The sequence below is a fragment of the Leiobunum rupestre genome, chromosome 11 (genome assembly GCF_980474605.1).
Source record: "Leiobunum rupestre chromosome 11, qqLeiRupe1.1.hap1, whole genome shotgun sequence".
Classification (NCBI taxonomy): domain Eukaryota; kingdom Metazoa; phylum Arthropoda; class Arachnida; order Opiliones; family Sclerosomatidae; genus Leiobunum; species Leiobunum rupestre.
The window spans coordinates 46,515,380-46,540,521 of record NC_143394.1 but is presented as its reverse complement, the minus strand read 5'-3'; the positions used below and the strand labels follow the sequence as shown (position 1 = coordinate 46,540,521).

Here is a 25,142-nt window from a genome sequence, read left to right as displayed (position 1 = left end):
TTATACATGAAATTATGTGTAAAATGTACTTTCGCTTTAATAACTTTACACCCTTTTACACCACTTTTAGGTTTTATATATTATAATAATATATATATTATTTTATTATCAAACATGATATATCTCTTCACGTGGAAACTCCATGTGCAAAGTAACTCTTCCGTAGTCTTTTCGTAAGGTCAATCTTTATATTAGTTAAGGCAAATATTACTCGTCAAAACTGTCATTATACCGAGGGGCTGACCACTCCGCGTAATCGGTGTACAGAGCCGTACCTTTGACTGTACTAATGGGATTTCGCGTAATCTTTGAAGTCCCTGCCTTTGGCAGTGCTAATTCAATTTCAATTTCAATTTCAATTTATTCACAGCAAATTTTAAATAATTTTTACAAGAATTTATTTTAGGGCCAAAGTCAGCTTGCGACTTATGCGGTGTACAGACTTTCTAAGAGTGGTTAGCTCCTCGCATTATACTTATTGCTTTGGTCAAATCTTTAAAGTAAAATGCTTTCATTGATTCGCAACTTAATAAAATTTGTGTAAATTAAAAAAATTACTTTTCCATTAGAAGAAACAATAATATATCGTGTTTTTGTGATTTTATACTACCTTAATAAATCTCTATGAAAGGTAACTCTAATATCATAAGTGACATAATTACCAAAAGTGTGTCAAACCAAGGAGTATGCCTTAGGGAGGGAAGGAAGTTAAAACCAAAAAATTACGCCTCGTAGTGAGGAACGGAGGAACTAAGTAGCACTGGTCAAAGTAAGTATATTTTTTTATTTTTCTTCGTTCTGTGGAGATGCTATCGCCATCTACCTACGATATAATACAGTAGGCTAAAAAAAGATCCAGAAAGGCGACAATAAATAGTCTTTTATGTGGTCGATCTCGAGTCGAGCATTCATTAAACCTTTAGCGTACGAAAGTATAGGGATTGCCACACTTTTGGTAATTATGTCACTTTTGCTATTATGAATAATAAAGTGACACAGGTATAAATAGCATACATTAGATTTTATTGAATAATCAAAGTAAAAACGGCTTAATTCCATTAGTTTCAATTTTAGCTTTTTAATTTCGTTCATTCGCGCCTCGGAACGCACTGTTTGACTTCTGCCAGGCAGCCCTGTAAAATTTGTGTGAATAAGAAAGTAACGCCGCTCTCAAATTTGGAGGGTTAAGTTTTAACGAACTCACCTTAAAGATACAAGCCTGGTCGATGGGCCCTGTACAAGTGACCGAATCGACAACGCCCGAAAGGCAGCAAAGGAAATTGACGAGTTTCTTCTTCTTACTCTGCGATTAGGAGAACTATAACTTGATAGTACGATTGTTAATTAATGTAGCTATAGTTGGCCTCTACTTACCTGTACTGACAAAGCGCTTCTAGTTAAGTATAATCGCTGAATATCTTCTATAGTTTGGACTCCAACCAAAATATCCGAGCAGTACACGTCCATCAGGAATTTAGTGAAATCCTGCGCCAACAAAATTTAAATTTGAGCGGTTCATTAAATGGTAAATTTTACAAAAGTAATAGCTCACTGTGATGCATATTTTTTGGTTGATGCACGTGAAAAGCTGTTCCAAACAAGTCAAGAACTGCAGTTTATCTAATTTTAGAGTGCTTTGTACGTTTACTTTTACGAACCTTGGTAAAATACTTCATTATAACTTACATTCTTGGACGGGGTCTTGTCTAAATAACTGCTTAATAGTACCGACGCATGTATCGTGTTGTACCTTTGCCTTTACCATTTGCGCGAGAGAGACATTTTTGAAAGCAGCTACAGCTTTTTTCTGCACTTGCGCGTGGTATTCTTTTATGGAGTTTATTTCCTCCTTGGAGTATTTCTCAAATAGCTTTTCTTTGGCTGCTTTTTCCACAGCTTCAATTTTAGCTTTCTCGGCTGCAGCTTTCTCGGCTGCAGCTTTCTCGGCTGCAGCTTTCTCGGCTGCAGCTTTCTCGGCTGCAGCTTTCACGGCTGCAGCTTTGTCCGCGGCCGCATTTGGAGCACTTTGGTTCGATTTGACCAAGTGCACTGCCAAAATCAGCAATAGAGATGACGCGATTACGTTGCTTCCTATCTTCATATTTAAGAAATTTAACTGCACAAAATCTTTTTACGGTAAAAGTTGATTTGGGCGCCAATTTGATCCGAAATTTCATTTTATATTTTTAATTTTAAACACGTATTTTGTACTTTGAATAGTTTTGTAACATTGGAATGTAAATTGGCACTTTACTTAAACATTGGACTTTTCACGTATATATAATCGTTTCGATTTATTGATGATTAGGAAGTTAATCACGAACCTTAATAATTATGATTATAGGCCTTATAATAATAATAATAATCAGCACCACCTTTGAGTTTATTTGTATATATAAAGCGGGTAAACAAATATATAGAAGAATAGCCCGTCAAGTTGGCCCAGTTTCTTTACTACTTCGGTTGGTAGACGATAAAAATTTCTAAGCAGACCGTTTTATTTTTGTTTAACCATAATTTCACAAGTTATTCGTACTTATCACATAAGCTCACGATAAAAACTGACTTGGTTTTCGGTTCAAATTCAGTCTGACAATTTTCCCAGCAGTAACATGTAACGCAATGCGAATTCCACCATAAGTAACATAATTTACATCAGTATGACACGTTTTATTATCTAAAACGGATTTTTTTAATGAAAGTCTGTGTCGCCAGTGATAACAGATATTGTAATATGGCTGAAGACTGCCAACTCCCCGCGAGTTGTGACTAGTCTTGGGAACTGACATTTAGCGAAAATTGACAAAGCTCCTCCACCGGCCAAAGCTTAGCGAAAATTGAAAAGTAACAAGTTCGGCAAGAAGGCGATAATATTATTTAATTGTCCAATATAAAGTGTAGTTTCACTATAGGGTTTTTGCATAAATAAATACAAAAAAGTGGCAGAGACACAACCATATAGGTACAATTATAAGTAACAGAATAACCATAAACTATTATAGAAAATATTATATCGGAACTGATTTCAGAGCTATTGCACAATCCAGGTTTAGTCCAGCACAGGGCACCCTAAAATATGACGAAAGTTAAATATACTTAAGCCAAGGAAGATAATATACTACTGAATCCAATTGAAAAAAAAAGTTCGGTTACAAAATTAAAACAATAGGATATGTCACCCGTACGGTTATTACGTTACTTATGGTACAAGGGAGCAAGGATTATGAAATTTAAAAAATCGGAAAATTTAGTATTGTAGAATCTGTATAGATCGAGCCAGTTATAATAGCTATCAAAACTTCTCAATTTCTCAATGTAACGCACTCACAGAAAGTAAGTACAACAGTATTAAAAAGGATCTCTTTCAAATTAAATACAAATTCGATAAAGCGAAAATAATATTTAGTCATTCTCGAGTCATTTAAAAAACGGAATTAATCTTTTAAAGGCCGAGAACAGAGATTCAATTTCGACCCCCGCAAAACTGAACTTGTCGATTTCTTGAGGAGTGACAGCGGGGACAGCTTGACCAACGGGTCAGACTGTTTTTGAATTGAAAATTCATAATGAGCATCAATAAAAGAGGTATGGTACAGTATCCAGAATTGTCCAATCGGTCACTCAAGTTGTCAGAGCTGTCAAACATGTCAGACATGCCAGTAAAGTTGTCACTCGTTAAAAAATCGAGTACAGTTTTGAAGGGGTGGAAATTCGCTCTGCTCTGAGTCTTTAACTGCAATAATTTTATTAGCGTGAAAATATCTCAACCTTGTGAAGTCAAAATACGGATAAAGAAGCCGAGGGGCAGGTCACTTCCATTTTGGGTGCGTCTTAATCATAGTTAAATGATTAAATCAGGGTAATCGTGATTAAATCAGGGTAATCATGATCAAAAAATCTAATCAAGATTAGAAAATCTAATCACGATTTAATCAAGATTAGAAAATCTAATCACGATTTAATCAAGATTAGAAAATCTAATCAAGATTAGAAAATCTAATCAAGATTAGAAAATCTAATCAAGATTAGAAAATCTAATCAAGATTAGAAAATCTAATCACGATTTAATCAATTTTAAAACGATTTAAACGATATTTAATCATTCTAATCTTTTTAATCAGAATTTATTCATTTTAATCAGATTTAATCATTTTTATTAGATTTAATAATTTTAATCATGATTTAATCATTTAATCACGATTTAATCATTTTAATCAAGATTTAATAATTTTAATCGCGATTTAATCATTTTAATCACGATTTAATAATTTTAATCACGATTTAATCATTATAATCACGATTTTATAATTTTAATCATGATTTAATCATTTTAGTTACGATTTTATCATTTTAATCATGATTTAATCATTTTAATCACGATTTAGTCTATATAATCGGTCGAATCAAGATCTTATAATTAAAATCAAAACTAAAGTATGATAACTTAATATTAATTATTAATATTTATGGTTCTATCACAATTGTGTGATCACATTTACCCTCGATATGCGGAGTGGCTATTGGCAGGTGCCCCTTTACAAAGATCACAGGGATTTCGCCGCTTTTACTACCCATAGAGGGCTTTTAGACCAAAAGTCCTTATGTTTGGATTAACCAATGCCCCGTCCACTTTCCAACGCATGGTTAATTCCCTTTTCATGGATTTATCCAGCCGCGGAGTGTGCGCCTACCTAGACGACATTATTGTCGCGTCCGCGGACTTTGAGTCCCATGTAAAAATTTTAGAAGAGGTTTTTAATAGATTATTAGATGCGGGATTGACTGTTAAAGCGTCCAAAACGCAATTTTGCAAAAACGAATGCAATATTTTGGGGCATGTTGTTTCTGAGTCAGGGATTATGGTAGACCCCGACAAAACCGCCTCTATAGGTAAGATGTTAGCCCCGAAAAACATTCGAGAACTAAGGACTTTCTTAGGAATGGCCTCATATTACCGAAGATTCGTCAAAGACTTCGCGAAAATAGCGAATCCCCTAACCGCTCTTTTGCATAAAGAAACTAAATGGTCTTGGGGTGCGGATCAGGCAACTGCATTCAATTTACTTAAGAAACACCTATCTTCTGCCCCCATACTGAAAACCCCGGATTATAGACATAGCTTTCAAATTTACACTGACGCTTCAAATTACGGACTTGGTGGGGTTCTTTGTCAAACCATCAATAAACAAAAACACGTGATCCAGTATGCCAGTCGCGCCCTAAGCGCTGCGGAATCTAAATATTCCACGACTGAGCGCGAGCTTTTAGGCGTTGTTTTCGCGGTGGAAAAATTTCGTCCTTACATAGAAGGCGCGCATTTTGAGGTCTATACCGACCATAGCGCGATTAAATGGCTATATAGCGCCCCTGATCCCACTGGCAAGTACGCCAGATGGAACGCGCGCTTACAGGCGTTTAATTTCACCGTTCATCATGTCCCCGGTAAGGACAACCCAGTAGCCGATGCGCTATCTAGAATTCCCCCTGACGGTCAGGTAGCCGCGTTAGCCGCGATCGAAAATTCTACCCCTGTAATTCGCTTTGATAATCAGGAGATTGTGGCTACCCAGCGCGCGGACGATCAACTTGGCGCTTTATTCAGATATTTTGAAGAAAACCAGCTTCCCGAAAATGAGATAATAAAATCTTGGGTGGAACGCGTTGTCCCCTCTTGCGATATTAGGGAAGGCATACTATATCGGGACATGGGAAAAATTGACCCCTCAGGTTGGGATAATTTTAAAGTTTTGGTTCCCCCCGCTTTGCGGCCGCAATATTGCATCTTAGCCACGATATTCCTTCGTCTGGTCACTTCGGCGTAAAGAAAACCATGAAGCGCATCCAGAGTCAATACACTTGGGAGGGTATGACCCTGGATATAGTTAACTATATTGTTGCTCTTGCACCGTGTGCCAAACTCATAAGTCATCGAATCAGCTCCCAGCCGGGTTAATGAAGTTAAGCAAAATTCCAGAGCCGTGGGAGGTTATATCCATGGACTTAAAAGGCCCTTACCCTAGATCTAAAAGAGGCCATCGCTATATATTGGTAATTACCGATACATTAACTAAATGGGTAGAAGTGTTTCCGCTAAGAAACGCTACCGCGCCCCCAATTGTCCGCCATTTAATAGATGACGTGTTTACGCGTTTCGGTTTACCCACTACCATTATTTCCGATAACGGAAAGACTTTTGCGTCCAAAATTATGGATCAAGTTTTTAGAAAATTGCGAATTAAGCAGAGGTTTACGTCATTTTATACTCCTCAATCTAATATGACCGAAAGGTACAATCGTACGATTGGTACCATGATCGCCTCCTTCGTTGAGGATGACCACAAAGAATGGGATAGCGCGCTTCAACAGTACGCGATGGGTTTAAGGTCTGCCGTTAACGATAGCACCGGTTTTAGTCCAGCTACCCTAATGTTTGGTCGCGACATTCGAACCGCGTTGAGCGTCCAGAAAGATCACGACCCAGATTATTATTTAGACAATGATGTGGAGAAGGCGTATGGGTTAAGGGTACTCCCAAAGGTAATTGAAACCTTGGCGAAAGCTCGCGCAAATATAAAGCAAGCCCAGGTCGTACAGAAGACCCATTATGATAAGCGCCATAGGGAGTTCGAATTTCAGGAAGGCGACCTAGTCGCCAAAAAGGCTCATCACCTTTCCAGTGCGGCTGATAATTTTGCAGCCAAACTGGCGGAAAGATACGACGGTCCATTCGGAATAGCTCGAAAGTTTTCCAAGTGGACCTATAAGTTAGAAACGATGAACAAGAAGGTTCTGCCTGGTACTTATAATGTCCGGCAGCTGAAACCATTCATAGAACGCTCAGCTAATATATTGAGCGATTCTGACTTAGATCAGGGTGCGGGTCAACCGTTGACTGATGTATTGGATGATGATAGCGAAATCCGAAATCAAAATTTTGGTGGTCGAACATTGCGACCTCGCGACCCAAAGACTGGAAGGGCCCAAATCTAGTTTTGTGGGATTAAAGATTAAGCGTTTAGCTTATTTTAAGTGTTTTCTAAATTACACCCCGGGACTTATGTCCCCATTTTAAATTTTGGACTATGTCCACACTGTTTCTTATAGGCCTTATTATTTAGCTGATTATGGTACCTAGTTTTTTTTTGGGAGTTTCAATATTCCCCTCACGATTTTTTTTGTAATTGTTAATTTTGCGCATTGTATATATCTCAGCTGAGTGTTTAATTTGTTCCTGTACATAGTTTTATTGTAAATAGTTATGTTAGTGTAGTGTCGTACGAGGGCATCCGACTTAAGAAAGGGGAGGATTGTAACGACAAATATTAGCCCTTTCATAATAAGTGTACTATTAACTTTTGGTGGCATTGATTCTGGGAATTCCAAGTCCCTTCTTGGCGGGCGCGCTGGTCGCGTAGGCCTTGAGGAGATATGGCGTTCCCATTGTCAATGCCAGTGTTGACGTTTCGCAGGGGCTAGGACCCCCTGGCCAGAGCCCGGCCCTCGTGTTTCGTTTCTTTTTGAGGATGCTCGCTTCTCTTTCCTTGGGATTAGTGGGTTTTTCCTAATCGTTTTAAAAATTTCCAATATAGTGGTTTCCCCTTCACCTTTTTCTAAGAATCCAAAAAAAAGGAGGGTTGCCATGATTGTACTTACAAAATATTTTATCACGTGCGCGTATGGTGCTCGGTAAATTTCCGATGTTTTTGGTGCGCGCATTCTGAAGGGTACTATGACGTAGGTCAGGACCGTTGGCAGAAATATTACGGTCGAGTTTTGAAAAAAAGGAAGGCAGAAGTTGACGAGATCGGGATACGCGAGTCACGCTCTATGAAACGCTCTATGAAACGACTTCGCAATTAAAAACGTTAAGCCCGAGTGTATGCGGCAACGAGACCGGCGTTGATCCGGTCGTCAACGACATCAGCCGAGGGAACCGAACCACCGAGCCCAGGGAGCCCAGCCATCAAGCCGAGGCAACCAGGAAGCATGGCCTTCGGGATGACCACCGATGCTACATTGGATGTCCAGACTATTTAAGTATCGAACTTTCATTTAATCATCCGGTCGGTAGATTCTACCCTCACGCGTAACGGCCATAAGGTCAGGTAATTATTATGTTACCGAACATTAATTATGAATACCGAACATTAATTGCGTAAATCATTTTTGAATGTTAAGACTCGAGATATGCCTCGTTCTATAATTTTTAATTCAAAGTTAGTTATTTTGTTAATCATTTAGTGGTGGCCACCTATTTCTCTTTTATTTTCAAGTGTGTTATAATTCTCATGATTTCATTAAACGTACTCTACTTTGGCAACCTTCTAAACTTTGGTTTCTCTTATTATTTTTAATCCGTTAATAATTCCCCTAGACAACGATTTCCTTTAATTTTATTACCACTAACCCCGAAAGTTAAGCGAGCAAGCCCGGAACCATTATTTTAAATGTGGAGGTTAAGATACGCGAATAAGCTTATTGAGCCTAACGTGCTCTCTTTTACATACCCATCTTATTGGGCCTAATGCCCACCTTTTACGGACCGAATAGGCTTATTCATGTTGTTAAGTTGTAATAATTAATAATATCTCTACAAATAGTTCTGTAAAAGTGCGAAAATATTCAAGAGGAGTTACTTATTTTTTACCCAAATTTTTGTAATTTTTAATAATTATGAATAAACTTCAAATATTTACTAAATTCAGTAAATATCCAAAAATGGCAATGAAATTTGTAAATGGAAATATTACCCTCTATAATTTGAAATTATAGACGCCAAATGACCTGGATCTCGGTAACAAATAACATAACAATTTAAAATGTGTATGCATAGAACTACCATTATTACCGCCGTCGATTATCACGCTGACTAACTTGTACCATAAAATTTCGGATCTTAATTATTTTCCCTGCACATATCGTGCTGTGTGTTTTAGTTATTTACCCAAAAATTAAGGGGGCCCCAGAAAAACTAGTTACAGCACTGATTATCATCGAAAGATATTTCTACATGGAGAAAGAGCCTGTGATCCTACAGCAGTATCATCCTTCGAACTGGGATGATAGATCATGACGAAAGGCGGAAAGGCGTGGTTTTTCTTCGAGGAATCATTAGGCGAAACGGTGCTGCCTACATATTCTCTGGAAGCTTTAATACTATTTTCAACAAAATTTGTTGTAGTACAGAAATGGGCAGGCTTTTGAAGACCAGTAAGCCGAATGAACAAAGTATATCATCAGGTTAAATCCTAGTTAATCTTATTTAAAGAAATTTGAAATACCACTAATTATTTTTAAATATTCTTATACGAAAGTCTTTTTTTAGTTTACACGCTTTGTTACGAAAGAAATTAAGATATATAAGTTGTTTCTTTATTGCAACCAAACTACAAACGGGAAAAAATAAAAAACCCACAAAAATGATGTAAATGGAATTTGGCCCTTCGTTCGGTTACTTTTTTGCAACGCAGGTTTCACGACATTCCTGGAAAAATGAGAGTATTAATATAAAAGAAAGACTCGGAAATAAAAATAACTGAACGGTTATTACCTGCAATTGCGCAGTTTGTTCCAAAAGACTAACACCGTAGTAAAATTCTAGATACTGGGAAGCGCAGCACTTGAACTCGGCGAAAGATTCGATCCCCCTCTGCCGGGAAAGAGACCAATTCATTAAGGAGTCGCTTAAGTCTATAATTTAGCAACTTACGGGAGTCCAAGGTTTTTTTGATAATAAATATTTATTTTTGTAGTCTAGCTGAGTTTTGACTCCGTCCAAATAAGAAGCGCAAGTAGCGAATAACAAGCTATGAGACGAATCCTGCCACGTATTCAAAAGTTAGTGTCTTATACAGGCGCTTAGAGGAACAAATATATGTACCAACTTACAGTAAGGCAGGGGTTTTTAGCCAACCAACAATTGGCCAGTTTATTGGGACAATCTTTGGGCATTGCTAATTTACAATAAAGTTCGGCGTTTATTTTTCTGAACATGTCCTAAGTGGATGTAATACTTACGGATATTTAAAGGGTTGTTGACTTTAAATATGCATTTGACTGTTTCAACGCATTTCAAAAAGCTCGCCTTCCTTTTGGAAATGTCCTGAACATTTTGTTTCTGGATGACGCCTTTAATTCTACTAAATAACTCGGCTTTGAAAGCTTCCGCGTCCTTCTTGGCCTGTACTGGTGAAACTGATTCGGCAAAGTGAACCACGAAAGCCAACATAAGACAAGAATAAATTATAAGAGTCTCTAGCTTCATCTTTGTAATGATTGGAACTCTGAACATCTATTTTCTTAAACCAAGCTAATGTACCGCTAAATCGAGATACGTTGAGTTATTTGTAGGCAACGTTCCCTTTTTATACTTAGGCCAGTTCTACTTTGATTCTCACACGTTGTTGTATATGGAAACTTTGATTTGTTGTTGTATCGCGAATTAGCGTGGCACTATGAGAAAGGGGAATGCATTCGATTTAGCTTGCCATATTATGAAGTAATTAAAAAGGTATTTAATTAGTTAACTTGGGTTATAATTAATGTAATTACTTTTAGCATCAGAGCAGTGTTTTTGTTTGTATATCTCAAAATGTAAACTATTAAAATATTCACCAAATATATACAGTGTCACTCTAAAAAATAAGAACGGAAATTAGTCATCGTTGTGACATATGCAATCTCTATATTAAAAAATTTTAATTAGACTGTACAAAATTTAAAATGCTTATAATGATCGTGCATTTGGAAACTTATAGCCGCCTTGAAATGAAAAAGGTTAAAGGTTAACGGAATCTCGTGAAATCGTTGTTTGTCATAGCTATAAGCACTATCAGGAATTCATACCGCTACTTGGAATGAATAACGGCTTTCATTCCCCGCCGTTGTGGCGGAATATAGTAGACAGAATTTATAAGCCGAATGTTAGCTCCTCCTCTCATAAAACCACGTGACTAATGTGTCATTTGCTCTGTCGTCTGCTTGCAAATTAGGGTCTTTGGTGGAGTTGATTATAATGTTATAAAGTTCTAATAGACCAAAATATGGATAAGAAAAAAGTTATTAAAGAACTTAAAAAACGGTTGAAAGCAGTAGTTTCGGAAATCAACATATTATTACAGAACGGAATTTTTAACATTCCCTCGGCGTCGGTTTAAAGAATGTATTGAGTTCATGCAAGGAAAAGACACAATGGTTTTAACACTTTGTGCCAAGCACTATGGAATACCTGTTTGAAATCTTACCATGATAGGATTGCCTTAATTTATTGGATTTTTTGATAAACTACTGTTTTTTCTAAATCATGAATTGGTATTAATGACTTATCTATCGCGGATTCTAATATTGGAAAAACATCTAAATCAACTATGCCTATGGGTACCGCCCTTTTTTCCCCATGATGAAAACTACCTGACGACTAACAAAATCTTGTATATTTCTAAAAACACTGAATTTTTACGTCATTTAAGCTAGGAGCAACCATACAAACACAAGGAGAACGCAGCTAGCCTATAAACACGCTAACGAAGGGTTGTGTACGAATTTAATTGGACGAGCGACACGAGCCTTTACGCTGAACGTTTTACGGGCGGTGGGAAGACAATTTCCGAATTTTCCCCTTCCGACGGCAGCAGGCGCTAAAGCGTCTAGCCAATGAAAAACGTACACAAGAAAATCCACGACTTTTGACGGGTTGCGTTCTCCTTGTGTGGTTGTTGTGTTTGTTGTTCCTAGATTTAAGGCGGTATAAGCGATTTTGGCCCCACCCAAAATACCACAGGGGATATGGGGAGATATTCATTCCAAGTAGCGTTATGGATTCCTGGCATCTAGGAGCAACAAACGCAGTCCGTCAAAAGTCGTGGATTTTCTTGTGTGTAGTTTTCATTGGCTAAACCCTTTAGCTCCTGCTGTCATCGGAAGGGGAAAATTCGGAAATTGTCTTCCCCCCCCGCCCGTAAAACGTTTAGAGTAAAGGTTTTGTCCAATGAAATTTGTACACAACACTTCGTTAGCGTGTTTAAAAGCTAGCTGCGTTCTCCTTGTGTCTGTTGCTCCTAGCTGGCATGATAAGTAATTATGTCAATTTCCCTAACTTCCCACTCTTATCTTAAAAATTGATTTCGTCACGCGTTCGAAGTTAGGCAATTTACGTCACATCCCTCGCATGAGGGATCATAAATAGAAGTGCACGATACGCTGAGAAATAACATAGAACACCACATTTCTGTAGACAAGCTATATTAGACCCTCAGAAACAATTTGAGTAGCAGTAACTCAATTTTGAATCGTGTGGAATTTGGCCATCTTGGAAAATGGCCGCCATGTTTTAATCGCGTATAACTCAACAAATGTATTGATCTTATTATACGCGAAGTACATATAGTTTTAAATTTATCTGATTGACTTCTATAAGTAATTAACTAATAAGTTAAGTACATGCAGGCAAGAACCATCATAAGAGTAAGATTCCATGAGAAACCGGCTATGTATGTACCACCAACGACCAAAAATAATGCCTCAACGCTGTTTATCACATATTCTAAGTTTTGTATAGGCCGACGTTACAGCCTACCGATGTAATTCGTCGGTCAAAAAGGGTGTGGAGTAGTACAGTCAAACTAATAATGGACTTGCAACAAAAATCTCCCGATGAAAATATGCAAGAATGAGGAATTAAAACAAAAATTCGGATAATCTCGCTTAGTTTTTCCAGAATAACAACTTTAAGGGTAAGGGTACCATTTTCTTTTCTTTGCAGCATGGAAGCTAATAGGGTGTTCGAAAGCCAAAGGCATGAGTTTCATTCTAGGACCGCCGATTTTTAGGGGCCTAATTTTGCCCACTCTAATGGGGAGGGTGCAAAACGTAACATTATACCATTTTGTATTAGCTCCAGTGGCGTAACCAGGATTTTAAAAAATATATCAATTGTACAACAAATATACGTCTCGGAGCTATGATCTCACTTGGCTACGCGTCTGTTTAGGCCTCAAGGGGTTGCTATCTGGACACCTTAACTGATTATCTGACGTCAGCTGTTTTCCGGGCTGTTCCGAACGCCGCTATGATCTTTCTGAATACCGTAACGAGAGATCTGGACAGCGTCAGATGCACATCGTAATGGGCTATTGGGACATCATAACTGGCCACTTTATTTATGGAGGCCCACCAGCTCAGTATTCCACTATGACAAGTGAACTATCAATCGCCGAATTTCAAGAGGGGAGGGATATTGTCAGGGGCGGGTCAACGTCTTTACGAGAGCGGGGGTAAAAACAAGGTCATAAGCATATAACTTGTGAAATAGGCTGCGTCCGAAAAATGTCGAGAGATAGAAAACAAAACACAAGGGTGTAGCATGCTTAGGCTAAACACGCGAAACCGTTATACTCTTTACAGACGAGGCTTGTAAACCCGGGTTTAGATCCCGTTTTTGAAACCAGAGCTTATTTAGCTATACTGAAATGTGCTATAAAAATTTAACTTTGGTTTACTGAACCCAGTTTTATTAGCCTCGTCTGAATAGGGTATTAGTACCTTGAGTGAACTTCAAAGTCTGTCCTGGCCAAAAAATAGTTCCCATCCGTTTTGCGGATATCTATTTGGCGTACTGATCTATTTTTGTCCGAAAAAAAGGGGCTTTAGTTTGGTCGGATTTGCGTACAAGAAATTCAAGTAAATAACAAATCAATATTTTTATAATTTCTGTAAGCAGGTATGGCATGAGCTTCTGACAAAAACTTTTTGTTTCTTGTTGTCACTCGTCCGTTGCACTTCTGTTTCTTTCCGTCTATGTAATTTGTTGATTCTTTCTATGTTGACGGTAACAATATCCCTTATAAGTAGATTAAGGTTTACCACGGTTAGTTTCCGAAAATTCTATGGCTACGGCATCACGGCTATCCATATTGTAATGACCGATTTTTTAAATTGCTATAGCTATTTATATGATTTAGATTTATTTTTTCGAGATAAACAAATTGAAAAAAATAATTATATGCCTTGAGGTCCAATTTTTGCTGCTAATCCACTAATGTCACTGTATAAAGTGCGAAAACACATTGTACATATTATCCTAAAAACAAGCGTAATCTCCCTTTTTATAATACCACCAGGGTAATGATTTGGTGTGAAATAAATAATAGTAATTAAGTTGAATTTTATTGCAACCAAAATACAAATGAAGTCAAAGAAAAATAATTTTATTCAGCGTAAACAAACTATGAAATATAGAAAAACTTAACCGTGTAAGACCTTTTTTAAATCTGCAGATAGATTAAGTAGCAAATGACGGCTTTACTGCAGGCCCCTGACTGAAATCAATAAATCATCGTTACGATGTACAAATATCACTAACTTTTTCGATTACCGTAGAGCCACCTAGCATTTTCGTTTAAAACACACGGCTAAGTGACACTTCTCTCCTCTAGGTTGCTCTATGGTAATTAAAAAGCCTATTCCGAACTTTAGCAGTTGCGTTACATTTTAGGAAGACACGCTGTCTCGCGACATTCCTGTAAAAGTCAGAATGTTAATTATTCATTAAATTAGAAAAAAATCACTTGAAAATCAAGCTACCTCCAAAATGGCAAGTTGTTTCAAAAGACTGATATCGTAATAATATTGGAAAAAACATGAAGTGCAACACTTGAACTTGGCGAAAGAATCGATCATTTTCTGCCGGGAAAGAATCGATCTCATAATTCAACGTATTTCTTTAAATGTTTAACTCCTGTAACTTACGGGGGTCCAGGGTTTGGTTGCAGTTGATAATAAGTATATGCGTTGGAAATCTTTTAGAGTTTTGACCCCAATCAAAAGATCGGAGCACATGGCGAAAAAAAAGCGATAAGCTGATTCCTGCGCGTATTCAAAGGTTAAGGAGGTTAACGAGGTTTTTAATTATGGGTCCTCAGTGATGTAGTCGTAAATCCTTTTTCTCGATTAAAGGGTGTGTGAATTTGTTATAAAATTTGACAGCAGGAAAATACCATAACAATTTCAAATAGTCACCTAGTCACGGCCAGCTTCGATCACGCTAATAATCGAAGTTGGACGTACATTTATAGCGGCCGGTACAGCCAACTTAAATTACGCGGCCCGGTTCTTTGTTTTTTAGGACTACACAACTGGGGGTCCTTAAATATAATGACATGTACCAACTTACAGTGATGCAACCCGATTTCTTCCAAAAGCATTTCAAAACTTTATCCGGGCAATCAGCAATGTTGGCTAAAGGGGAAAAATACAAAGCTCAGTTTCCTGGAAACATTGCTGTGTGACCTGCGTCGTAGGGCTGTTGAAACTTACGAAATTTTATGGGATTGTTTTTAGCTACACATTTGACTGTTTCGTAACATTTAGCAAAGACCTGTTTTTTCTTTATTATCTCATCAATTGTTACTTTGGCGAAGAAAGACTGATATTTTTCCGACATCGCGGTTTTGAACGCTTCCGTGTCCTTCTTGTCCTTTTCTGAGATAGCAATAATTCCACTCTCTGCTTTGACCAACTGAAGTGCGAACGTCAGCATAAGAAAGGAAAACATTATTTTGGTCTGTAACTTCATATTTGTAAAATTCAATTTTATTTTCTTAAACTAAGCTTATATGTCGTTCAATCGTGATACAGTGAGTTATTTGTAGGCGGCGTTCCCTTTTTATACAGAGGTCGGTTGTACTTTGATTCTAACACGTTGGTGTTTAAGAAAACTTTGATTTGTTGTTGCATTTGGAAATAACATGACGCCATTAAATCGCCGAAATATTTTCTTTTGGGTTTGAACTATTATGAAGTAATTGAAGGAGGTAATTAATAAGTTACGTTTCAAGGTTAATCTGGTTTAATTGAATTAAGAAGTGGTAAGGAATTTTGGTTTACTATCGACCCTAAAGCGACGGGCAGCTCACTTCGATGATTAAGTTTGCACCCTTGATCGATTAAATCCGATTATTTGAAATGGTTTAAATCACGACAAAATCATGATTCAATCGAGTTAGCGATTAAGCCGATTAAATCACGATTAGGCTGATTAAATCACGATTAAGCTGTTTAAGTCACCATTAAAAAATTTATTCCAAAAATCAGATCGTGGTAAAATAGATTTACTCACGATTAAGTCGATTAAATCAAGATTAAGTCGATTACATCACGATTAAGTCGATTACATCACGATTAAGTCGATTACATCACGATTAAGTCGATTACATCACGATTAAGCAAAAGAGATCGTGATTAAACAGATTAAATCGTGATTAACACTATTCAATACATTTAAATGGATTTAATCCGATTAAGTATGCACCCGAAAGAGGAGTGATCTGCCCCTCGCCCTAAAATAAAGTAAATAGCTTAATGTTAAATCGCCTAGTGTAAGAAAATGTGCAAAGAATCGTAAAGATTTGAAGATTCTAAACACGTAGTACACATTCTCCTTAAACGTTTTGTTCTTCAGGAGTTATTATGCTGGTACAGCGGCGTACCCTTAAATTAATAAAGGGGAGGGGCTTGTTTATACTCGCATAAGAAATAAAAACTCAATGTGATTTCTTTGTTGCGCAACTAATCTAATACACCTTCAGGGTTCATTTTTGATAGGAAAGAAATATAAATATTTAATTTTAATTTTATTGCAACCAAAATACAAATTAAGTCAAACCTTTTTTTTCAGCGTAAAGGAAATATGAAATATATTTGACTTAAGATATTTAAAATCAAATTCTGTAATTCTGCTCCATAGAAAACCAGTCTTTAGTAGAAGAGTTTGGATATTTCGTACAGTTGACCCCTGTAGGCTAAGAAGACCAATTCGGCCTAACTGCGGGGAACTATACTGAAACCAATAAACAATAAATCGTTAAAGGTATATACAAATATTAATAGCATTTTCAGTTATCATAGAACGACTTAGAATATCTATCCACATTGTCGTTATAAAGCCGAGTTTTGCAGCTAAATGAACTACTCGCGTTGGGTGCTCTAAGGTAACTGAAAAGGTTCTTTGAAAGTTTGTCAGGTTACTTTTCTGGAAGGCAGGCTGTTTTGTGACATTCCTGTTAATACCAGAGTATTAATCATTAATTAGAAAAAAACATTTGAAAAAGGAAGTTACCTTGAAAGAAGCGAGTTGTTGCAATAGACTGAGACCGTAGTAATGTTCAAAAAAATAAGAAGTGCAACACTTGAACTTGGAGAAAGAGTCGATCATTTTCTGCCGGGAAAGAAACGATCTCGTTGAATGGATTTCATTAATTATTGACCTGTTGTATCTTACGGGTGTCCTTTGTCTGGTTGAACTTGGCAATAGGTAAATGCGATTGAAATCGCCCAGAGTTTGGACCCCATCCAAAAGATGGTAACACATCGCGAAAAAGTAGCCATAAGCTGATTCCTGCGTGTATTCAAAGGTTAGCGTCTTTAACGAGTGGCAGGGTTACCATTTATTGGAATTTTATTTTAGGAAAAATCAAATAAATATGTTTTTCATTAAAAAGGCAACAGAAGGAACGTGGGGAAAACCAAGTGGCGGAATCAGCTCAAACTGCATTGTATCACTGGCGGAAAAAAAGAGAAATATGGGATGATCTAGTTCAAAGAAACGGCGCCTGTGGAGCTGCCTTACAATGCCAAATGTACTATGCTCAGTTGCAGGTTAACAAAGGAATAATATCCAGTACATTTGGTGGAAAGATACTCGCACGAATTTCCGCTAAATTGACGGCGGGGATTTCGAATTTCGCCAATTTTCGGTTGAAAAGGACCTACGCGTGTTATATTAATCCATTTTAAAAATGTCTATTAAGTTAATTTCAAAGTTATCAATAAACTTTTGATTTTAAGCTTCATTATAGCGTATTTTTTGTAATATGCACGTAAACAATCCTCAAATCGCAATGTGGTAATCTCGCCATTACCTGTTCTAATCTACTTATTTGCTAATTATATAATCCTTTACAATGCAGTCCATAGGTGGTTCCTTTTAACTTAGCATTACCTGTTCTACACTTAACCAAGACTCGCCAAGCGGAATTTTGTTAGGTATTCCTCAATTGTAGTGCTAAAAATAAATTATTAGAACTGGTTTTAGACCTTATCTACGTTATTTAATTAATTATCACTTGGAAATATTAAGCAATAGACGGCATTTCCCAAAATTATATAACTCGCGCGGGTATGCTTAGAAATTCCACCGTAAGCAGACTAAATTCGAAATTCCCGCCGCCGACTTACCGGAAGTTCGTGCTAGTATCTTTCCGCCAAATTAACTAGATATTTTGCCTTTCTTAACCTGAAACTGAGTATAGCTTCAGTGTGACGGTCCAGTTTGAGCAGGTTCTGCTACCTAGTTTTCGCTTTCAATCAGGATATTTAGTTTGTTATACAATAAATTGATCTTTTCCTGTCTAATTGATGGTTACTTTTATCAGTTTAGCAAATTAAAATTTATAATGGTAATCAAATTGCTCAGTTTTGCTGTTAATTGGATATGTTACAGAATCTAGTTTTTTGCAATTTTTTAAATGTGATTAAACTTCATGGTTTTGTTTTAAAAATCACGATTTAAATGAAACTGATTTAAAAGGTCAACGTACCTGCATGAAGAATCCATAAAAAATAAAGCAGTATACTAACTTACAGTAGCGCAACAGGATTTCTTAAAATAGCATTTTAACACTTTATCCGGGCAATCTACGAGGTTGGCTAGAGTGGGAAAAAATGCTCAATAGTTCTTTCTATAAAGTAACATGGCCTTCTTGTTTTAATGTAGCTCTTACGTCACTGTATTTACCTTCTCCAACACTACTAGCGCGCGCTCTCATCACGAGGAGCTTCCTATTTTATAACGCTCGTGCAAATCGCGGGTGCTAAAATAATTCTACCAAAGCCAAGTCTTGTGACGTAAGAGCAACATGTTATACTTCTACTTTTAACAAGTTGGATAAGCGTAAAAAATTTATAGAAAGAACTATTTCGTGAACATGGTTGTGTCGTACTGCACGTGATACTTACGAATTTTGATGGGATCATTTTTAATAATACATTTGACTGTTTCGTAACATTTAGCAAAGTGTTGTTTTCCTTCTATTATCTTCTCAAGTGGTATCTTGTCCATGGGCGTTTTCATTTTATTGAACGAAGCGGCTTTGATATCTTCCGCCTCCTTTATGGCCTGTGTCGATGCAGCAGCCCTTTAATTCATTGCTTTGACCATCTGAAAGCCATGATCAGACAGCGTGCTATTATTTTGGTCTCCAACTTCATCGTTATAATCAGAAGAACCTCTTTAATTTTGAATTACCAAACTTATGTATGTTTAAATCGGGACTTAGTGAGTTATTTATAAGTGACTTTGATTTTTACAACGTTGTTGTATATGAAAACCTCGATTTGTTATTATATTTCAAATTAACGTGGCACTATCAAAACGTGGAGTTATTATGATTACTATGTTGCGGTTGGGGGGGGGGGGCTTCTTTGTTTACCACCTGACGTCGCCAGTGTTTTTGGGGACATATTTGCCATAGTGGTACACCCAAGGGAATTTGGTTTGTAAAGCACTAAATTTTTTTTTTAATTTTTAAAGGCGAAAGAACGTTAGCTTAAGTTGAAGATATCTGGCCTCTGATTGAAATATCGATTTAGAGACGTATCGCCATCTATGAGGTAGAAAACAATTTGAAATGTTTTCAAACCGGTGGTATTTGTCGAAATAAATCCAAGCAACAACATTAGGGTAGAAAGCTCAGCTACTTAATTACCGATTGCCGGTTACAACACAAAACGATGTTTTATTAGTATGTCCATGCGTGCATCTCTCTGTTTTTAAAAACTAATTTTTAATTGGTATTTTACAGAGAATTTTCATGGGATACGTATGATCCAAATACATATTTTAAGTTTTATAATATATCTCTTACGGTAGAAGTATCCACGTGGGTCGCAGTCTGCACCCAGATCCGTTGGAGACAAATTTCCAAGTGAAATTTTACCTCGCGTATTAAGTGCTAAAATTTTAAGAAATAGGAGAATCAAGCTAACCTAATTTGCTCCGTGTGACAGCTTGGCACACATACAGTTCTAGCTACGCATCCTTTCACCGGTAGAGGGCTAGGTATTAGCGTTTGTAATCTATTATTTTGCGCCATGGGTGGGAACCCCACTCGCTAGAGACCAGACTAGCTCCGGCTCTGCTTCGCTCATCATACGGTTTAATTTTTATAATTCTGACAATCCTTTTTTGGAGACGAAGTATACTATCAAGATTTGAGTTGGCTGTATTTCCCCATGAGGTAATACCGAAATTAAATGAGGGTAAATTATCGCATTAATAATACAGTAAACATAGCCTTTCACTGAAAGCTTTCATATTTTTACTGATAAGGTAAATACCAAAAGCTATTTTATCACATATATGATCAATATGATCGTTCCATGCTAAACGCTGGTCAAACATGATACCTAAATATTTATATTTTTCCACCCTTTTAATTTTAATATTATCAATGTTTATATTATGGTTCAAAATGACATTTTTATTTTTGTTCACAAATATCACATCAACGTTTTTTACCTCTCCGAGGGGACTTTGTACACTAGGGGGGGTTATACAACCACCGTGTCTGTCTGTCTGTCAGGCCTGCGAACGCGTTCGCATTTTCGGGGCAAAGGGTAATCGCTGCGTACGCAGTTTCTTAGAATTAGTGAAAAGGTTTTTCAAATTGCGTTAGTACCGGGCGGGATTCGAACCCGAGCCCTCCTGCACGTCAAGTGACCATTCTACCACAGAACCACGGATACATTTATTTATTCGAAAACCAGTCACTGAGTTTAGAGAGTTTGCGGTTTATTAGGTTTAAGTCTTGGAAAACGACTTCACTTTCCAATAAAAAAGAATCATCCGCATACAGGGTAAGAAAATGCGTATCATCCGTACAAAAAATGTCATTGACCAATAAATTGAAAAGTAGAGGTGAAAGTATTAAGCCCTGCGGGACGCCACATTTTACATGTCTAATTGTTACTCCGCAAAGAAAGATAAGAACTTAGCCATTCGTGTGGGCGCCCTATAATGCCAAGAATGTACAATTTATTAAGTAAAAGATCATGACTAACCATATCAAAAGCTTTTTTGAGGTCGATAAATACACCAATCACATATTTACCGTTGTCTAGATTATCTAGTATTTTTTATACACGCGGTTTACAGCTTGTTCTACCCCCTTATTCGAAACAAAGCCGTATTGATTTTTGTCAATTAACATATATTTGGAACAAAAATTATAAAGTCTAGAATAGAAACATAAGTAAAAAAGTTTCGTAAATACCGACAATATCGTGATAGATTGAAAGTTACCAGGTTCAGAGTTGAACTAGCGTATGTTTCAAATGACAAACCTTCTCTAGCAGAAAATGGATATTTTACCTCCAAACAACTGTTCCACAACAATTGCATGTTATCCGACCATCTGGGGACTCTGGGTAGGCACCCATAAATGGCCATTTTGGGTTAATAAAAAATCCACACGGAGATACTTGTAGGTTTTCATGAAAATCTTCGTTTTCTTCCAAATATTTCATCATAGCATCTTGCTCATGGTTTTTCCCCAGTCAGTCGCAGAACTTTAAAATTAGATATCAGGACTACAAATCGACTTAATTAGGCTAACTGAAGGATTTCCAACATCAGTTCGACACGCTGATTTCAATATAGAGGCAGTAAGCCTACCCGCTCTCTGTGAAAACCATGCCTTAGATTTTGATTGAGATTTAGTTTGAGATTCAATTTCACAGGCCATTTCCTCTGTTACAGATATTTTTTCCTTAAGATTTCTACATAATTCCAATAACTCATTAAAAGGTAAAGTTCTAGCTTTTTTCATGCACAGAGAATTGGCGCCATTTTACTAGCGCACAGCTCGCGTAGGAATATCACTCTTAGCGGAAGAGTATATTAATGGTTTTTAAAGTCTACTTTTTTTACGTATGAAATTTTAAAGGTCAAATCTTGTTTTAGCGCAGTCAGCAGAGATAAGAGGGTTAATGGGTAGAACCTGTGGGTAGTCAAGTGGCTCTATGTGCTTTGTTGATGGTAAGGTTTTTGCTTATTGTTAGTACATTTGGTGTGGATATTTGGATATCTACGATTCCTAATGCAGTCATTGATTTCGTGGGTGTACGAGTCATTATATGATATTGGATATTGGACGGCATTGGTTGATCGTGGGTTCAAGGGTAAGAAAACTCAACTAATATAAAGGTTGAAATCATTTATTTTAATAAAAAAGCATCAAAAGAAAGTGGTTATTTGACCATCGCAGAACACACAAATGAGACGAGGATTCGCCTTTATATACAAGTTGTTTTAAAAAATATCGGAACATTGCAACTATTTTAAAAAAACATAAAAATTAAAATATGCGAAAAAACTCGTTAGTTAAACTTTAGACCGCTGCTTGGTATACAAAGCTCGCCTACGGAACATTCCGCCCGCCTTTAATCTTTTCAACCCTCCAGCGGTAGCTGGCATAGTTTTCCGATCGCCCTTTTGAATTCTTTGTCCGCAGTTTTTACGGATACAACACGGACACATTCATCGGCTCCCGGATGGATCATGGTGACGCGGCCCATTCGCCACTTTAGTGGCGGTAGGTGTTCATCTTTCAATAGGACCAGGTCACCGATCTTGAGGTTAGGTTTTGGAGTAGCCCACTTCGGACGCTGCTGCAGCCGGGACAGGTATTCGCTGCTCCATCGTGCCCAGAAATGCTGGAGAATCTTTTGGCCGAGTTGCCAGCGTGACAGTCGGTTGATTTTCTCAGGTGTTATGTCGGGTTCCGGAATGGCCGTGAGAGGCCCTCCAATTAAGAAATGTCCGGGGATCAGAACTGACCACAAGTCACTGGGATCCGAACTCAATGATGTCAGCGGCCTAGAATTCAGGCAAGCCTCCACTTGGCACAGCGGAGTCTGGAATTCTTCGTAGGTTAGGGTTGTAGCTCCAATGACTCTTTTCAGGTGAAATTTAACGGATTTGACCCCAGCCTCCCACAGGCCCCCAAAATGCGGGGCTGCAGGCGGATTGAAGTGCCAGTTGATGCTTTCCTCGGCCGCCCATCTGGAGATTTGTTCATTGCTCGGCGTTGTAGCTATAGTCTTGATGAACGCCTTTAGTTCCCGGTCAGCTCCTACAAAATTCGAGCCGCAGTCGCTGTGGATGCTTGAGCATTTGCCACGGCGTGCAACGAATCGTTTAAGCGCCGCAAGAAACGCTTCGGTGGACATGCTGCTGACCAGCTCTGGGTGCAATGCTCGGGTGGCGAAACAGGCGAAGAGGGCCACGTAAGCCTTAAACGTTTTTTGCCCACGGCCATTCAGCATCCGTAGTATAAATGGACCGGCGTAGTCCACTCCACAGTTTTGGAAGGCCCGTGCAGGATTCACTCTCGGAGCTGGCAGGTCACCCATTAGTTGTTTGGCGACTATAGCGGTTTGTCTTACGCAGCGTACGCAACGTCTTACATGGAATCGTACGGCATCTCGGATGCCAATTATGCAGTATCGTCTTTGGAGCACGGTTATAAGGAGCTGCGGTCCACCGTGGAGATGTTTGACATGGGCATCGTTCATAATCAAGCCCGTAAGTTTGGTTTCTTCGAGGAAGCAGTGTAGGGTTCATCTGATCTGGCGATACGCTTGCATGTCGGAGCCGACCTCCAACCCGGAGCGTCCCACGCTGATCCAAGAACGGACGAAGAGCCAGGATGCTGCTTTTTGGTGGAAGTTCTTTGGGTGAGAATAAAGCTCATCCGCTTGAACGCCTCGCGAGCCGCAGTCAGCGGGATTGTGTTCGCCAAGCACGTGATGCCATTGAGCGAAGGGCAGAGACTCCTGGATCTCGGCGTCTCTGTTGGCGACAAACGTCTTCCATCGCTGTGGAGGAGCTGTGACCCATGCCAAAACGATGGTGGAGTCAGTCCAGCAGTGAACTTCGGGTAAATCGTCGTTGATAGACTCTTGGAAAAGCTTGATCAATCTGGACAGTAGAACCGCTCCACAGAGCACAAGTCTGGGCAAGGTGGTCTTCCTCAATGGAGCGATTCTTGTCTTGGCTGCGATGAGTCGGATCTGAACTTGACCAGTCGTAGACGTGCTCTTCCTATAAATGACTGCGGCGAACGCCTTCTCAGATGCGTCGCAAAATCCATGTATGCTCGTCTGCTGTTCGTTTGGCTGCGAAAAGTAGCGTGGTATTGCAAGCTTCTCGATATGGGGCAGCTTTTCTCGGAACGTATTCCATCTCAGGCCGAATGGCGTTGGTAATTGCTCGTCCCAGTCGAGCTTGAGCTGCCATATCTCCTGAAGTAACATCTTTGCAAGCAGAGTGACGGGTGCGAGAAGACCCAGCGGGTCAAAAACCTTGGCGACGTCTGACAGGATGGTGCGCTTAGTGACCCGGGTCCTTTGCTTCAGCGATGCCACAGTGAACGAGAAATGACCCGGGGTCCAGAATAGACCCAAGGTTTTGATGGTTTCGTCGGCGTTGATTCGTAACGGGCTCTGGATCTCTCGCAACTCCGAAGGTAGCGCATTCAGCAATGCGGAAGAATTCGACGCCCATTTTCTTAGATCGAAGCCAGCTGCCTTTGTTGCTTGAATAATCTCCTTTTGCAGTTTCAGGCCTTCAGACGTGGTTTTTGCTCCAGCCATCAGGTCATCCATGTAAAAGTTATGTGCCAGTGAAACTGACGCCAAAGGAAGATCATCCCTTACGTCCCAAGATAGTTGTTGAAGGGTCTTCGTAGCGAGATATGGCGCAGCCGCCATTCCGTAGGTGACGGTCACCAGGCGATATTCCTCCAGGGGTTTTGACGGATCTGCCCGCCAAATGATTCTCTCCAGTCGACGTCATCTGGATGTATCAATACCTGACGGTACATCTTGGCAATGTCTGCCGTCATGACAATTGGAGAGGACCTGAAGCGTAGTAGCAACTTGATTAGGTCGTCCTGCAACTTCGGGCCGACCAGAAGCTCATCGTTGAGTGAGGTGCCGGTCGAGGTTTTGGCCGACGCATCGAACACGACTCTTAATTTTGTTGTTGTACTGGAGTCTTTGAAGACTGCATGGTGGGGTAAGTAATA

The 25,142-nt window shown here is 38.6% G+C and overlaps 3 protein-coding genes across 3 annotated transcripts; all 3 read right to left on the bottom strand.

The window, feature by feature from the left end:
* Positions 1 to 14,216: 14,216 nt before the first annotated feature.
* On the bottom strand, positions 14,217 to 15,571 carry LOC149923033 (uncharacterized). Its single transcript, XM_090162341.1, has 6 exons — positions 15,313 to 15,571; positions 15,170 to 15,234; positions 14,746 to 14,862; positions 14,581 to 14,679; positions 14,485 to 14,516; positions 14,217 to 14,315 (listed from the first exon to the last, which is right to left on the bottom strand). Exons 1-6 carry the CDS (start codon positions 15,569 to 15,571, stop codon positions 14,279 to 14,281), a joined length of 609 nt encoding a protein of 202 aa, XP_090018467.1. The 3' UTR covers positions 14,217 to 14,278.
* Positions 15,572 to 22,503: 6,932 nt separating this feature from the next.
* LOC149923032 (uncharacterized) lies at positions 22,504 to 23,628 on the bottom strand. The gene has a single exon (XM_090162340.1). The coding sequence runs from the start codon at positions 23,626 to 23,628 to the stop codon at positions 22,504 to 22,506; it is 1,125 nt and encodes a 374-aa protein (XP_090018466.1).
* Positions 23,629 to 23,673: 45 nt separating this feature from the next.
* Positions 23,674 to 24,825, bottom strand: LOC149923031 (uncharacterized). Its single transcript, XM_090162339.1, has one exon. The coding sequence runs from the start codon at positions 24,823 to 24,825 to the stop codon at positions 23,674 to 23,676; it is 1,152 nt and encodes a 383-aa protein (XP_090018465.1).
* Positions 24,826 to 25,142: the final 317 nt, after the last annotated feature.

Bases quoted from the DNA above. Each gene is read 5' to 3' on its own strand.
- LOC149923033 (XM_090162341.1), bottom strand. From the start codon at position 15,571: ATGAAGTTACAGACCAAAATAATGTTTTCCTTTCTTATGCTGACGTTC. The intron at 14,863-15,169 runs GTAAGTTGGTAC...GAATACGCGCAG, and splicing joins AGAAATCGGGTTGCATCACT to GAATCAGCTTATCGCTTTTT. The intron at 14,680-14,745 runs GTAAGTTACAGG...CTTTCCCGGCAG, and splicing joins CAACCAAACCCTGGACCCCC to AAAATGATCGATTCTTTCGC.
- LOC149923032 (XM_090162340.1), bottom strand. From the start codon at position 23,628: ATGAACGATGCCCATGTCAAACATCTCCACGGTGGACCGCAGCTCCTT.
- LOC149923031 (XM_090162339.1), bottom strand. From the start codon at position 24,825: ATGGCGGCTGCGCCATATCTCGCTACGAAGACCCTTCAACAACTATCT.